Here is a 15,620-nt window from a genome sequence, read left to right as displayed (position 1 = left end):
AAGAGTTTCGTCGCCGAAATCTCGAAACGCAACGTGCGTCACTGGCGATGCGAACAGGCGATACAACAAATGGAAAATCAGTTTTGCACGTGGAGGTTCACCAGCACGAAAGGTAGGGGAGACGATTTTTCGTTTGGCGAATCGCGCGGGGATTCGACCCTGGCCGATCCTACAAGCGCATGACAATATTTAAAGAGACGCGGCCGTGGATCGCGCGAACGTTTTCCATCCGCGCTACAGAGGGTAACACATAAGATTCTGCCTGCTTTCAACGGCAGTCTTTGCTCGCTGTTTGACAAGAAAGAAGACTAGTGTTCTAGCCGTTGCAAGCTTAATCGCTATGGTTAATCAGGTTGCCTCCTTGTCCTATATAGTGGGTAAGTATCTCTTACCAATTTTTCTGTTTCCATTTTCTATTAAGATAGGCCATTTTATTTATTATTTTTTTTTTTTTTTTACTCTTCTTTAACTTTATGGGAACGATGTTGAGATACGTTCGTTGACAATGATTTTTGATAGAGTATTATTCAGTGATTTGATAGGATATAGTTAATACGATAATTTGTTATTTCGTCATCTTAATTTTTTAATATTATAAAATATAGTATCATTTGCGCGTGTATATTGCAGTTTATACAAGGTGATTTTTGGACGGAGATTTGAGTAATTTATAATTATGAAAGTGATTGAAAGGAGATATAATAAATATAGCGATGTCCAGGGTATGATTTATCTAAACAATTCGGTGAACATTTGATGTGTGAATTTTTAAATAATTTATCATTCTTTTAAATTTCTTCAACGTTGTTTGGATTTTCTTTTTATTAAAAATGATTTACGTTTAAAATCGTCCGATCATTCTCTTATTGAGTTTATTGAGTTTTTATGTACAGTATGTGCAGTGAAAGTAGCAATGCTCATTTGCAGATTATTTAGTAGTACGATTAAATAAATGTTGACTTCTTCGATTTCCTTCCTGCGTGATTTTATGATGGTTATTATTATTGTGATCGTTCTACATAGTAAAAGAGATTCTCACGTGCGAGATAAATCACTTGTGAGGAGGCTATCGTAATATAGAATTTTAATAACGTGGGATTAAAATAGTTTAGCATAAATATTAAGCAGAGGTAATATGCGTATGCTAAAAATAATTTTTAAACAATTCATCTTCCCGGCTTTTTTTCTTTCAACGTATAACCATAGCTGTGATATTTTAAGATTAATTAGATTTTAATCGGATCCGAAGAATCGTTTATATATGCCACTGGTACTACGCCAGCAAGCTCATAATAATAGGAAATATCAGAATGAAAACAAAAAGTAGATATAGCCATTGCTTCGAAGGATAATTATTTCAAGAGTTAAAATTTAATATTAAATCTACTTCACCATTTTTATGTAATATTATTATTTTTATTAATATCTCGTTAAAACAGTTTGCAGTGCTACGAAAAGATTACTTAGAACAATTTTATGACTACAAAAGAAACAACATATTGGCAACAGGCTCTTTGCAGGTATAGGAGGTATAAAAATGATTTCGAATGTTACGTTCAAATTCGATAAGATGGAAAACTCCAAATACAAAGATATTTACCAATAAATTATATTTACAAAGCAAAAGTTCTGTCCGAGTTTATTATTTTGATTGTGAAATATTTAAAACGTCGATAAACATCAAATGTCATAGTGTATTGATAATCGATAAGGCTGTTTGAAAAATTGCGCAATTATTATGAAATAATTACTATAATATTGCATTATTAAAAAGCTTATGATTGTCAGTTCTGTTTTAAATGACAAAGGACAAATTTTTGATTGACCTGATTTACTTAAAACATTCGAAATTGCCAAACGTCTCTCGTAAACGATCGAAAATGTTGCATTTCAGCGAGTTTGTCAATATTAGTGAAAAATACGCGTGAACGTTATTTTTGAGAGCGTAATGCCCTTTTGCGTCATCGTTTGTTCTTCTGTATTGTTACCAAACAGTAAAATGACAATCCGCAGTTAAAACAATTCCGACCACGAAAACAAATTTACGTGGAATAAATTAAATTCCACAATCAAATATTATACTTTAATGTATCGTATTATACGATACCAGGGTTACCTACGTCATTGATCGACTATGCTTTCTTACGTCAATGACAGGTATTGTTGATGAAAAGACGCACGATTGAACGTTATCAAAATCGTGAAACTTTTCTAACTATTGCATACATAAATTATACTGTACATCATCAAGGTTCATCATTTTTTAAAAGTTCATCATTTTGTTAAATTACTTGGATAATTATGTATTTCGCTTAATTTTTATCGTTTAAAAATGCAAAGAATGAGTTGTGAAAGATTCGATATCCTCTTAGCCAGAGATTCTTTAACCGAACTACGTGTCTTTCAAAGGAGCTTGAATTTGATAAAGAAGAAATTTTGTTCTCCATTGTACTAAACTATTCTCTGAAATCGAATCGAGATTATTGAAAAAAAAAACAAAACGTTATACGTATACGAAATATTTAACAAGTTGTGTCACAGACGGATTTCAAATTTCTAGCACAATGCTTCTACTTCAATCCTATTGTTTCGCTCCCCTCCCCCCCCCCCCCAAAGTAGCGATCATTTTCTATTTAACAATAATTAAAGTTGTTCATTTTCCTTGAGTGTATGATTTTTCATTTACGCTTATTACAAGTGTTAGGACAATTACGATTATTGATATCCGGTAAAAATTGGATGCTGTCTACTGCTTCTAATTTTCAGTTATTTTCTTATAAATCTGCTACTACATTGGCATACGCATTGTAAATGTAAAACGCTAAAATAAGGTAAAATTTGCCCGATTTTTCTAACAAATTCACGACTAATAATAGTTATGGCCAACGATACTGTATCTATTTACGACAAATCAAATTGGTTTCGTTTCGTATTCGCTGCATAAAAGTCATGTTTCTGTATAGCGGTATAATCAAGCGAAACAACATCAGAGTAATTATTGTTGAAGTCACAATAATTACTTCCTTCAACCTTTGTTGATGTAATTTCGATCCAAACCTGCTGTTTGTTCACGTATTTATCAAAAAGTACAGGGGGTCTGCAGACATATCCGTCGTATTTGAATATGCCACAGCTGTACGATAGAGAAAATGTTAGAATATAATTACTCCTTTTCATTATCATTTTATCTGCCGTTTATATTAGCAATCGATCGATTTGCGTCACTTCATTGATTCGATTTCTAAGCTGGCTGATTGCTGACAAATATTTGAACAAAGCCATATTTCTTCGTATAACTTTTCTCCTTTATCAAAACACCAACGCTCGATCTATTTACCGATATTGAATAAGATGTTTAACAGAAATTTAATTAGAATTGCTTTCGCGGCTTGGAATTCCCCGTAACAGAATGATCATGAATTCTCTGAAATCTTCTTTGTCAATAATTTTTCGTCAACTGGCGATCGTTGGTGTTATCTTAACGAATTGCCTATTAATTAATGCGAGTGTACGAAGAACGGATAACGATGTACGTACATATTTTCGTAGAAGATTATAACAGATATAGATCTTACTGTTTCCACGAGCTTTGCAACGTGACTTACCATTATTATCAAGCGGTTAAGAGATGATCTAATATAGAAATGTTAACATAGTTGGATTGTTCGTACTTGAAATTAGCTATTTGCGAAGTGGGCTTTTACACAATGAACAGAAAGCGGATACGTGTTTTCGATTTGTCTTCAGATCTCCAAAGGATGAAAAAGCACAAGCGAACGGAATTTATTGTTATGCGAATGGAAAAGCATACGCCATCGTAGTAGCAACGACCAACGCCCAAAGTTAGTATCTTAAAGATTCAAAGAAAGACGAGGGAGTTTTAAACAAATATCCTAATCAATGCGTAAAGAGATAAATTTGCCACGTTAAAGGAATGTTCGACTTCAAAATTGTTAGATATAATATAGAGTCGCTTCTTTGTGATATTCGATAGAATTAATTTAATTTTAGGCTGACAGTATTGATACGATCATTGATCGATAAATATATGCTATATAGGTGGGATAAGAAATTTAGACAAATATCATAACTAATTTAGAGAATTATTCACAGTACCTATATACATATATCAGATGTCAACATACTTAATAATAGTACTAACTATTTAGCAAAACTGTATGCAGGTTAAGTATACAGCTGTCCTCCTTTCTGGTATTTGGCTCGTTTCCCAAGCACGAGATCTTACAATTATTTTCGACAGTCTGTTTGTTATTTACTATATTTATCATAAGCTAAATTGCGCGCAACGTGACTTTATTGATTCGCGTATTTCTATCCAGAAAAATTGAAAAACGTGATTCGTGTACGTCAATTAAATTATCAAAAAATTGTTTCAAATCATTTTCTGCGTCTGATCTACTTTATTTACCTTCGATTATTTTATATTAAACATAGAGTTGAATAAATCGTACTGAAGCATACTATTTAACAGGATAAAAATTCCCTTTTCTTGCGATTAACAATTTTTATAAAACATGTAATGTACTAGTTGTCGTTCAGTGTTATCTGAAGATACTTTTACAGCTAAAGTTATGTCGACCTTTCGTAAAGACAAATTTAATGGACTTCATTTACTGTGCATTTACCATCAATTGCTGGTGTCACTATCTTGATTGTGCTAATGGTAATTAAAAACGACCCGGTAGAATGTCAAGAATTCTGTTTGGCGATATTCCGCTCTGTGTACGATAAATTTCACCTTACACAATATCGACTTTAATTGGAGGGCTAAGTGGAGAAACGATACAAATATATATATTTTCTTTTTTTTTTTCGAAGGTCGACGTAAATAAATGAAACTGTATATAGAATGTGTATTTATCTAGAAGATTTTGTTTTAAAGCTCTAAGCTTTTGTAAATATCTTTCTCGTGAAAATAAAGAAAAGATTTTCTCCTTTCTATAACTTTCTCTTCTTAACCCCTTAACCTACAACTATGGGCATAGCCCGTAGTACGATGATCGGGCCAAACGTAAATATTACGGGCACAGCCCATAGTACGTAGTACGTACAGCAAGCGCGAGCTTGTTTACGTTTTCGGTCCAAAATTCTCGAACGTAAATCGTAGGTTAATTAATATTTTAAAAAATACTCCAGTTTGTGATAAATCGTGTATAATTGTGTTCTAACATTTTTAGAAAAAAAAAAAGAAAGATGATCAAAGTAACTCTTGAAACAATTTATGTTAAAAATAAATATTTCTGCCACTAAGTATCATCATCTTTTTTAACATATGTTCTTATACTGTATATTTAATAGTAACAATATAAATAATCAAACAATAAGATATGATATTTGCAAAATTGTTAGTTGGATCAATTGTGAATATACAACTTGAAGACCGTGCCCTGTTCACGTAATAGTAAATCATAAGTTTATATAACATTTTTATGAAAATAATGATTGTCGTAGCATCGATATGGAACGCATGTCCTCGATATTCGTTATAGCGACTTAAATCGAAGGTGATCATTAAATTGGTATAATATAAATATTGCCACTATCACATTAATTTATATGGAAATATTAAATTGTAGGTAGATAGTTAATTCATAAAAATATTTTTTAAAAACTAACATATCTAATATAACCAAAATATTCCCAATGTATACAACATTATATACCACATATATCTATTTTTTTTACTAAATTCTTTTAATACAAATGTCTAATATACGTGTGTGTTCTTTTGTTTGTTCAGAGAACAATGCAGGCAAGGAAAGCGCTGCAGATTTCGAAAAAGCCATCAAACTGTGTGGTACGAATTATTCTTTTTGTTTCTCTGTTACTTCATTTTTTATTATTTTCCATTTACTCTGTTACTCGCTTACGTTCATTAAAACGATATACACGGATCTTTAATACACATTTAAATAATGACACTGTAACCAGAAAATATAAATATACTCGACTGCAGTTAACTTTCTATAATCCTACATTTCCTACAATTTCCACATTCACAGTGCATTAATCCTTCAATTCTGAGAACTTCTAGATTTACATACAGTTAATTACACGAGCAGATACTCAACGTCATGTTAGTATTTTATCAATTTGACGACTTCAAACGGCAAAAAGACTAATGGGAAATTTAATTTACGGTTTTAGGGTACGGAAAATTCCACTATGGCTTCGTATTACTCTGTGGAGCAATGTTCCTCTGCGTTGGTTGTCAGAACGGAATAAACGCGTACATTTTACCATCCGCAGAGTGTGATCTCGATTTGAGCTCTGAACAAAAAGGTCTTCTGAACGTCGCCTTCCTCTTAGGTATCAACACAATCATGCATTTTTATTTTAAGAATGCGCGTGCCAAAAACAAACATACAGCCATTAGGTTTATTTCCGAGTTTCTAATCTTCCGGGTGTGAAGTCTGTCAATAATGTTTTTTTTAAACGTGTCGTTGAAATCCGGAAGCTTCGGAACTTACGAAAACAAAAGAAGTATAAACGCCCCTACGCATCAGTTAAAAATTATTTAATTTTTTTAAATCATTCATACTGAACCTTTTTGCATAAAGGTTTTTGCTCGTCCTATGTTCAATCGTAACAGCTTTGTTTTATTGGAAAATGAAATTTGATCCCTAACGCGTATGATTAAAATGGATAGGATTCACATTGAAAAAAGATAATTAAAAACGTCCTCGTTTTTCCGTTTTCTTTAGCAATGGATTAAGTAAAACCGAAAAGTAAAGTAATTATGATTGTTTAATTTTATTCAGTTGCATTATTTATCAGTCGCATTTATTCTAATTATGCTTTCAGTATTTCCACAAGTTGGAAATTCAATTCGAATTCAATTGGAATTCAATTCAGAAAAACTAAAGTATTATCGATGACACTTGGAAATAAAATATTTTATGATCTACTAGATCTATAAAATGATTATATTATTTATAACGCAACAAAATGTGATTGATAAGTACAATAATAAAAAGATGTTCAAGTTACTTAGTAGGAACATAAAAATACTACGATATCCCAACTACCTATGTACATTTATTGCAATGTATTAGACACGTTAGATAGCACTTATTTCATTAGGAAAGTTGAAGAGCAGTTTTTTATATAACATCCCACTCGTAGTTTGTACGACTAAAGTCGATTAATTTTTCCTTGCATATAGTATTCGTCGAAGATAAAAGTTGTTGCATGATCTAGGACATACAAAAATACGAAATTTGAATTTATTTTTAAAGTATTTTTTTAATAGAAAATACCTACGATATGAATTATCGAAAACAATTGTATTCTATCGTTCAATTGAATATTAAAACAAATTTACTGCGAAAAGTTAACTTAAAGGAAAAAATAGTGTAAAGTATAATATAAAGTTGTTTTTCTCATTTACCAATTTATATCCTCTAAACTACGAACTGTAAAAGGATAGAATCACGTTAATATCATCATAATATTGTAATGATATTGCTATGGTATTTATTAGTATTTAGTTCACATTTAATTTAACCTGATATTTTCTTTCATTAGGCGGAGTTGTAAGTTCCCTTTTCTGGGGAGTATTTGCAGATGCCTACGGAAGGAGATATATTCTCCTCCTTACTTTATTAAGTGACAGTATTTTGTCAATTGGAGGAAGTTTCTCTCAAAGCTTTAAAGTGCTGTTAATTTTCAGAGCACTCAGTGGATTCTTGTAAGTATATTACATATTATGTAATAAATATCACATTATATATCTAGTCAGTTCATAGTATCGTGCGCATTTTTACATATAATAAAACCGCAAAAAAGAAGAAGAAATTCGAACTTAAAGTTTATTTCAATCTACAATGTATCTTTCGTTATTTTGTATTATTCCCTACAATTTCGATAATATATGAATTTTTGTAATCGCTTCGCAAAGTTAATACGACTTTTACACAAGTCGCGTGTTCGTAATAAACGCATGAACTTGCAAAAAGGATTTTGTGTTATATGTTAATATTATTTATTATAATTTATGTATATTATTTTTTAACGATTACTCTTTGGCTGTAGCATGGGTGCTCCTGGTTCTCTAGTTTATACGTATCTTGGTGAATTCCACGCAGCCAAACATAGAGTAAAAGCTATCTGTTACGTAGGATTCTTCTGGACCCTATCGTGGTTGATATTGCCTGGTAAGAAACGTTTACAGTCTTGTAAAACACTTATTTATCAGTACTACTATTTAAATAATAAATAACTATAATAATAACAAATAAAATTAAATAATTAACTAGTAAATTTAATATGAAATTTTTTAGTCATTAATAATTTTGGTACGTAATAATCTAATTGAAAGAACATTGATCAAATGTTTAGAACAATTTCATAATAATATTTCTTAAATATGTTACACATAGAAATTGTTATAGAACTATATAAGGACTTTTTCTGTTTGTTAGGTTTGGCTTGGATTATCATACCGCTGCCAATATCCCTTCGATTCAATGGCATGTTGTATAATTCTTGGCGACTCTTTCTGGCTATTATTGGAATACCATCGTTAATGGTAACTTTGATCGCGACCAGATATCCTGAAAGTCCGAAATTTTTGGTCTCTCAGGGAAAAACGGACGAAGCACTGGCAATTTTGCGAAAAATCTACGCGATAAACACTGGCCGTAACGAGGACGACTATCCCGTAAGCATCGATGCAACTTAATAATTTTTAAATTAACAACATTACCCATACCGAATAGTAAAAATTGCAATGGAAAGCACAGACACTGTCGAATCAGTATCGTCATCATATTTGCTATCAGCAAAATTAACAATTGATAAATTAATTAATCTTTCAATTGTTTAATTTCTATTTTTTTTTTTTAATATCGCCTATTTTGTAATTTAAGGCAATATTATTTATTGACAAATATTCTTATCAAAATTACTACATCTATTTATACATTGTGATTTTTAATTTTTTAATTTTATTTCCTTATCAAAGTAGAGAATATCAAACATACAGGGTGTTCGGGTGCAGGTGTCAGGAAATTTAAATGCTTGAAGCTGAAATAAGGCGAAAATCAAGAACAAAACTATAGCTATGTGAAGCTCGAAGATTGTGCAAGTTTGCGCTTTTTTAAAACACATCTGATGCATAGTCTGTTCGCTTCCTCAATACCACATCCTTGCTTTTAAAAAGAACTTCTCAAATTTCATGACTGTAGCTGGATAATTCAGAGTTATACAAAGAAGGTGAAAGCATTGGCAAAGAGTTCGAAATGAACTCTACATTCCCATGTTTTACACATCTCGAAGCAAGAGAGTAGAACAGTTTTGAATGAACAGAATCATTCCGACAATCGACGAAAAACTTTCACAGAACTGAAAATATTAAGTTAGAGCGTTACTTGGTTATATTGCGTGTGCCATAGAGTATCGAGTATATACTGAGCATGTTATGTGCGTTGTGAGTGTTGTATATAGTGTAGCAGTATTTATATTGTGGCCATATTTATTACAAAATGTATACATTTAGAGAACTTTCGGACACGTACATTTGTTACGATGCGGCGGACGGTAATAGCGCGAAAGCGCGATGTTTATACGCCGAAAAATATCGCAACATGATTATATCCAGCGCAAAGACATTTTGCAATATAACTCAACCATTACGGTACGTTAAAATTTCTGAATACGATGGTCTTCTCTACGACCTGTACGAGGTAAGCTGCCGTTCATGTATCGTTGGGATTGAGGATCACTGTGCGCCCCGCGGCTTAGGCTGACCTCCTTTCGTTCGTGTAAGGAGGTTTGCTCGCGTGCAGGGGCATTTTAGCCGATTTTGTAATTGTCAATAACTAAAAACCAAAGCCGAAAACGCAGTCTTTTTTATTATTGATCTTCGTTTTATTTCAGCTTCAAGAATCACTCGTTGAATTTCCTGACACCTGTAGCCGAACGCCCATGTATATGTAAAAATATGACGAAGAGAATAAATTCGTGTCTAACGATGTTGTACTTGTGTTTCAGGTAAAAGTCTTGTTGTCCGATGATACGATGAATATTAATAATGTTAATAAAACGTCTTTCTCCGCGTCCACAGTACTAATGGAATTGCTGAAAAATATTTGGCAACAGATGCGTTCGCTTGCGTCACCGCCACTTTTGAAATACGCGCTTCTCTGTTGGACTATTTACTTTGCGAATATGTGCGGGTAAGCTGTTCATAAATCATATCGCAGATGCAATTTTGCCACACTTTAATTAAATTCTAGCCCGTTAACAATCTTAATGTGCTTGTGATATTTGCTACAATTTTGTAATACAAAATACTTGTCATAGTATTGCATATTCTCATATTTCATAGATAGAAACAGAGAAAGCAGAAATACGAATAATACCAGACAATTATATTACTTTGTGTAAGAAAAAAGTAATTTTGAGATTGGATATATTGTTAATCAATTCCATATTAACAGAACGTCTTCTCGTTTGATTGTCGGATTAAATAGACGTTTTTTACGCTAATTAACATAAAAATCAAGAAAGATGTATATATTAAATATTTGCATAGAAACCTGTGGAATTCTCTGTATAATTTAATGAAGGATTCGGTATCTTAATCTACTAAATAAATTGTCCAAGAATTTTTTAACTGGTCAATTACGTTATTATATCCTTTACTAAATAAAATTCATCTTATCATTTTTCAGATACTATGGATTCGGTTTATGGTTACCAGAGCTGTTCAATCGTTTTGAAAGCTACCAACACTTACATCCCAATCGAAGTGTAAGCGTTTGTAAACTAATCCAAGAAAGTGACCTGCAAGCTACTGTGACGCCAGCGTCAAATATTTCGCTTAATTCAACGAACGTTTTAATTAACTCGACGACTGAGACCGATTGTTCTTCTAACATGGACGAGATGGTTTTCATCAATTCATTGACGATCAACGCATTTTGCTTGGTTGGCAACATCGCATCTGGATATTTGGCAAATCGTGTTGGCCGACGGACAATTCCAGGTAAATTTGAAATATTTACATTGAAACGAATTTGTTGAATTAGATGGGAAAAGCGTGTGAGAATTTTTTTTACAGAAAAGTTTACGCAATTATCTATAAAACAACAAAGTGATAGAAAAGATAGATAGAGAATTGATCATTTTTTAATTTTCTTTTTATCTTAACTAACTTCCCTTATAGCGAGAATAATTTTAAAATATTCCATAAGTGTTCATCGTATTACTTATACTACAAACGTATTACAAACCCTCGAGGTTTCATTTAAAAATTGCACAATTCCTTTCTGTTTCAGTAACAACCATGTTGTTAGCTGGAATGTTTGGCTTCGCGATATACTTCGTCGAATCCTCCTTGCAAATTTTAATGGTGAGCTGCATGTTCTCGTTGACGATAGTCACGGCAAATTTCGTGATCAGCAGCATAGTGGTTGACATATTTCCGACGCATGTAGGCGCCGTTGCGATTTGTATGATGACCTGTTTTGGCAGAATTGGCGCGATCGCCAGCAATTTAGCCTTTGGAATGTTGCTCGACATCAGCTGCGAGGTGCCAATCTTTTTGGTCGGCAGTATAGTGATCTGTAAGTAAACGTTTTTATTCCTTTCAACTCGTCCAGTTCCTTTGCTCATTTGCCTGTTTTCCTTATACCAAATCAAGTTTGATTAATAATAATTAACTGTTCGATTACTTTCAGTTGGAGGATTGTTGGCATTGATTCTTCCACAGAAAAAGAGTTGAACATTTCCCGGTAAAGGAATGACAAAGGACGTGAATAATACGCTTATTACAACATTTGATCATTTCGTACATTCCAACAAATTACACCCTCTGTACACGTGAAGCCAGTATTTTTTCTAAAACATCAATGAGAGACAGTTTGCCTTGATTTCATCCGACCTTCAATTATGTATATATTTGAATAAACTATAGGCTATAGTTCGTGTCTGCAGCTATTATTTTTGTACAAAGTATTTTGTACAAAGTGTGGTCGAACTGTCTATCTCTGAACCATAGACTTTTCCAATTCGCACGAACATCATTCGAACGAATATTTAAATAATTGTGCGATTACGTTACACGGATAGTATTTTATCAGTTCATTCTTCTTCATTATTATAATAGTAATTAATGTTATTTGCATAAATAATATTTTGATGACTGCTAGTATTAATATATTGTTCATTCTCTGTTATTGTTTCTTCATAAGCAGTTACAAGAAGTGGAGATCGAGTTATTCGAATTTCTTTTAGGAACGTCTTTTAGGATATCTTTTCTTCTAATTAAGAAGTTTACAGTTACGCCATTAAATGTCATTAGTTTATAATCAAAGGAGCAAAGAATGACGTTGTTAAAGATAATTGATACTTGACAGTCGTTTCCACAAATGCATAATTACCGTGCTTGAACAATAATTATGTCTAAATAGAAATCGTGAATGTATAGGAAGAAGTGAAACTTTTCTAATTTGGGGCAACTCGAAGTTTTTAAACTCGAAGTTTATTATTCCTATTACAAAAGATAGCGTACGTAGTATTGTCTAGTGTTACAATGTATGCGTGTTTTGTCTGTACGAATGAAGTGTGTTATAATCATGTATATACGAAAATGTGCTGTACGAGTAAACGAAAGTTCAATGTAGAATAGATGCGAGAGGAATTTAAATTTTTTAAACAATTTATCACTCGTTGTATTTCTGCATTAATCCTTCTCCATCCCATATTTTCCTCTTTATTCGTGTAAAAGGACATACGCGTCTAGAAAGTAAAAAATTCGTATTTGTAGCGCGTAAAGTGACGTAAAATGATTTCAAACATATAACACGTAAAATCGTTCGGAGTTTCGTGATAGTAATAATGTTCGAGGTCTGTAAATGAGAAGTATTAATATTTTAACTAACTTAAATCGAGATAAACGTCGAAAGTTGTCTTTCTTTTTTTTGCTAAGAATTCGGTCGTTTCATCTGTCACGATGACCTGATAAAAATGGAAGAAATATTGTTGCTTGGTAGCCGAAAGGTAAATTAAGTAACAAAATCACGTAAAAATTTGCAGCTTCATATATTTCTTTCTTTCGTAAAAATGAAAGGCGAGAACTCTGTTGCAGTTCTGTATACATAATCATCGCCATAAGTATCATTACTCTGCCTATTATTATTGAATACAGTTATATTGAAAATAGCATTACGAGCTCTCAAAGAGATGACTAATAATACCATTGTTCTTCTTTACAATGCCGCTCTTAATCAATATTTCTATTACTCTTTATTACACCTACTAATTATAATTCTCGTTACAAACCCTTTTATTCATATTCGGTATTATTTTACCATTATTAATAATCATAATAATAGTAATAATAACATTGCTAGTATCGCTATTGGCGCAATCGTACGTCTACATACGGTACATTCCAAAATAAGTGGTATAAGTGAAAAAGAAGTGATTTCTTATAAGTAGATTAAATGTTCTTCTCTATACCGTCCAAAAGACCGAAAATTGTAATTTTAATTTTAAGATCATATAAATAATTTGTCTTCGTAGTTTGAGGTCTTGCGCGATTTTATCAATATTCATTATTATTCGTTTTATCAACAATAATAAGAAATACAATAAAACAAATCTTTATCCAGTAAATGTATTTTTCTATTAAGTTTCCTGTTAGTTCGTTAATTCAACAGATCGCTGATTCTTAAAAAATATTTATTTCTACCACGATTATTTTTATAGGAAATCACTTTTTTATATAGTACAGCATATTGTAGAGCACTTTTATATACATTTACATTGGATCGCTGTATAAATGTTGAAGACGCGTTTGCTGTATATACAATATATATATCATTTCAATGATTCCTTTTATCGATCAAGGGAAAGTTGTAAAATGTTCGCAGTTTCGTGACGTAAAATTTCAGTGTATTAAACATACTTTGTTATACCGTATATTTTCAATTCCATCAAAAGGTTTCGGGAACGATATAGTTATTCATTTTAAAAATAATTAATACGAAATAATTACGGCATCGTACAATTGTTTAATAAGAAATCGTTTACTTAAGTATGAACAATTATACCGAGAAACCATGCGATAAAAATGATAAAAGTTACAACGACGTTAATTAAAGCTGTTATTTATATAAATTTGGCTAAATTTTATTTCGCAAATAGAATCGAATGTACAACATTTTGTAACTTATTACCCTTGATCTACGTTCATCTAAGTGAAAAACTTGATGCGAGTTTTCTTCTCAGTAAATTACAGGTTTCAAGAGATTCATTGAGAATAATGTTAATTATATTGCCATTAAAAATGTAACGCACCTATATCATTTGCCTATATCGATGAGTTTGCAGTATTATTTTAAATAACATTTTACGTTATCTTTAACAATTTGTTAAATACTTTTTTTTACACAGACAACAAAAACATATATATATATATACATCATGCTTTTTACATTGGAGCACTACGAAACGATTGATCTAGTAAAAACCTTGAAGTTTCGTATTATAAAAATTGCAAATTCTGTATTCAAATACTTTTGAATAATCTCGGTTCAAACTATTTAATTCGTGAATTAAAATATTCACCATTCAAGGTTTTTCTTTTTTAAATTAACTGTTAGTCAATTATTTGGACCTACTGTTGTTCTTTTTTATTTACATCATTTATGATACAACTTATCTTAATTAGAATATAATTGTCGCAATGAGATTCATAAAGCAAAAAATGTTTGATAAAGCGAAGCAAAATTATTTGCAAAATCTCTTTTCTTTCTTATCAAATTCACGTTCGTATTCGTTCTAAAGCTCGCTTAAGAAATAATTTTTCATTCTTAATTTTTACACATTGTTTAACTAAAATTAATTTAAGAAGGGTCGTATTTCTCGTAAGCGGACAAATTTTTGAAAACATTAGATTGGAAACCTATCACCTTTCAGTTCGCATATTTTTCTTTTATTTTTTCATTCATAATAATTGTACAAATTTTTTCGTCATTAAATAATAATTTCTATAACTTCTAACCACACTGTGCCAACATAATCGTTCGCCATTGTTCATCCAAAAGGCGTGAATATAGCCTGAATAAATATTTTATGTTGTCTTCACAACCTATAATGCCTTTGCTTGCAACGTTAGAAAATACGATTTTATGAAGCATTTTTGGGCGTCCGCTTATATACAAACGTTCTAAGTATGTGTTAAATTTACGTATTAAATACATAGTACGTAATTAGTTGCATGTACACTCCCATTCATAAGCACTAAAACGTCTCTGCTGGCAAATGGAAAATTAAATAATCCGAAAAATCATTAAGCAATTATCTTTATTCTGTATCTTTAAAAATTATTGTTAAAATGTTGATGAAAATCTTATCGATTCTGTATAATAATTTGCGACGTATCTCGATTCCTGCTTCGACCAATTTTTCCACTTTCGTTATCAATTTTTCCATTGCGTTAATTCTTTTATTATTTGATTCTATGCATAATTAACGCGTATTATTAACGTATTTAAATTAGTATTAATGCAGCAAACGATTACACGACAGTCAGATTTAAACACTTAGGCACACCTTTCAGAGTTTCTCGTCTCGCTTTTTCTTAAATT

The 15,620-nt window shown here is 31.6% G+C and overlaps 1 protein-coding gene across 3 annotated transcripts; it reads left to right on the top strand.

The window, feature by feature from the left end:
- Window positions 1–118: 118 nt before the first annotated feature.
- LOC100652273 (synaptic vesicle glycoprotein 2C) lies at window positions 119–12,689 on the top strand. Of its 3 annotated transcripts, XM_003394953.4 has the most exons (10): window positions 121–377; window positions 5,762–5,818; window positions 6,169–6,330; window positions 7,549–7,711; window positions 8,056–8,177; window positions 8,445–8,683; window positions 10,015–10,199; window positions 10,698–11,011; window positions 11,304–11,591; window positions 11,706–12,689. In XM_003394953.4, the coding sequence occupies exons 1-10, from the start codon at window positions 341–343 to the stop codon at window positions 11,747–11,749; spliced, it is 1,611 nt and encodes a 536-aa protein (XP_003395001.2). In that variant the 5' UTR covers window positions 121–340; the 3' UTR covers window positions 11,750–12,689. The 3 variants fall into 3 exon arrangements, with proteins under 3 accessions (XP_048261314.1, XP_003395001.2, XP_048261315.1); XM_048405357.1 differs by lacking the exon at window positions 5,762–5,818 and having other exon boundaries at window positions 119–377; XM_048405358.1 differs by lacking the exons at window positions 5,762–5,818; window positions 6,169–6,330.
- The last annotated feature ends 2,931 nt before the right edge of the window (window positions 12,690–15,620 follow it).

The sequence above is a fragment of the Bombus terrestris genome, chromosome 4 (assembly GCF_910591885.1).
Source record: "Bombus terrestris chromosome 4, iyBomTerr1.2, whole genome shotgun sequence".
In the NCBI taxonomy this organism is placed as follows: domain Eukaryota; kingdom Metazoa; phylum Arthropoda; class Insecta; order Hymenoptera; family Apidae; genus Bombus; species Bombus terrestris.
Note: the sequence above shows the minus strand (reverse complement) of the source record. Positions and strands in the feature narration are given on the sequence as shown.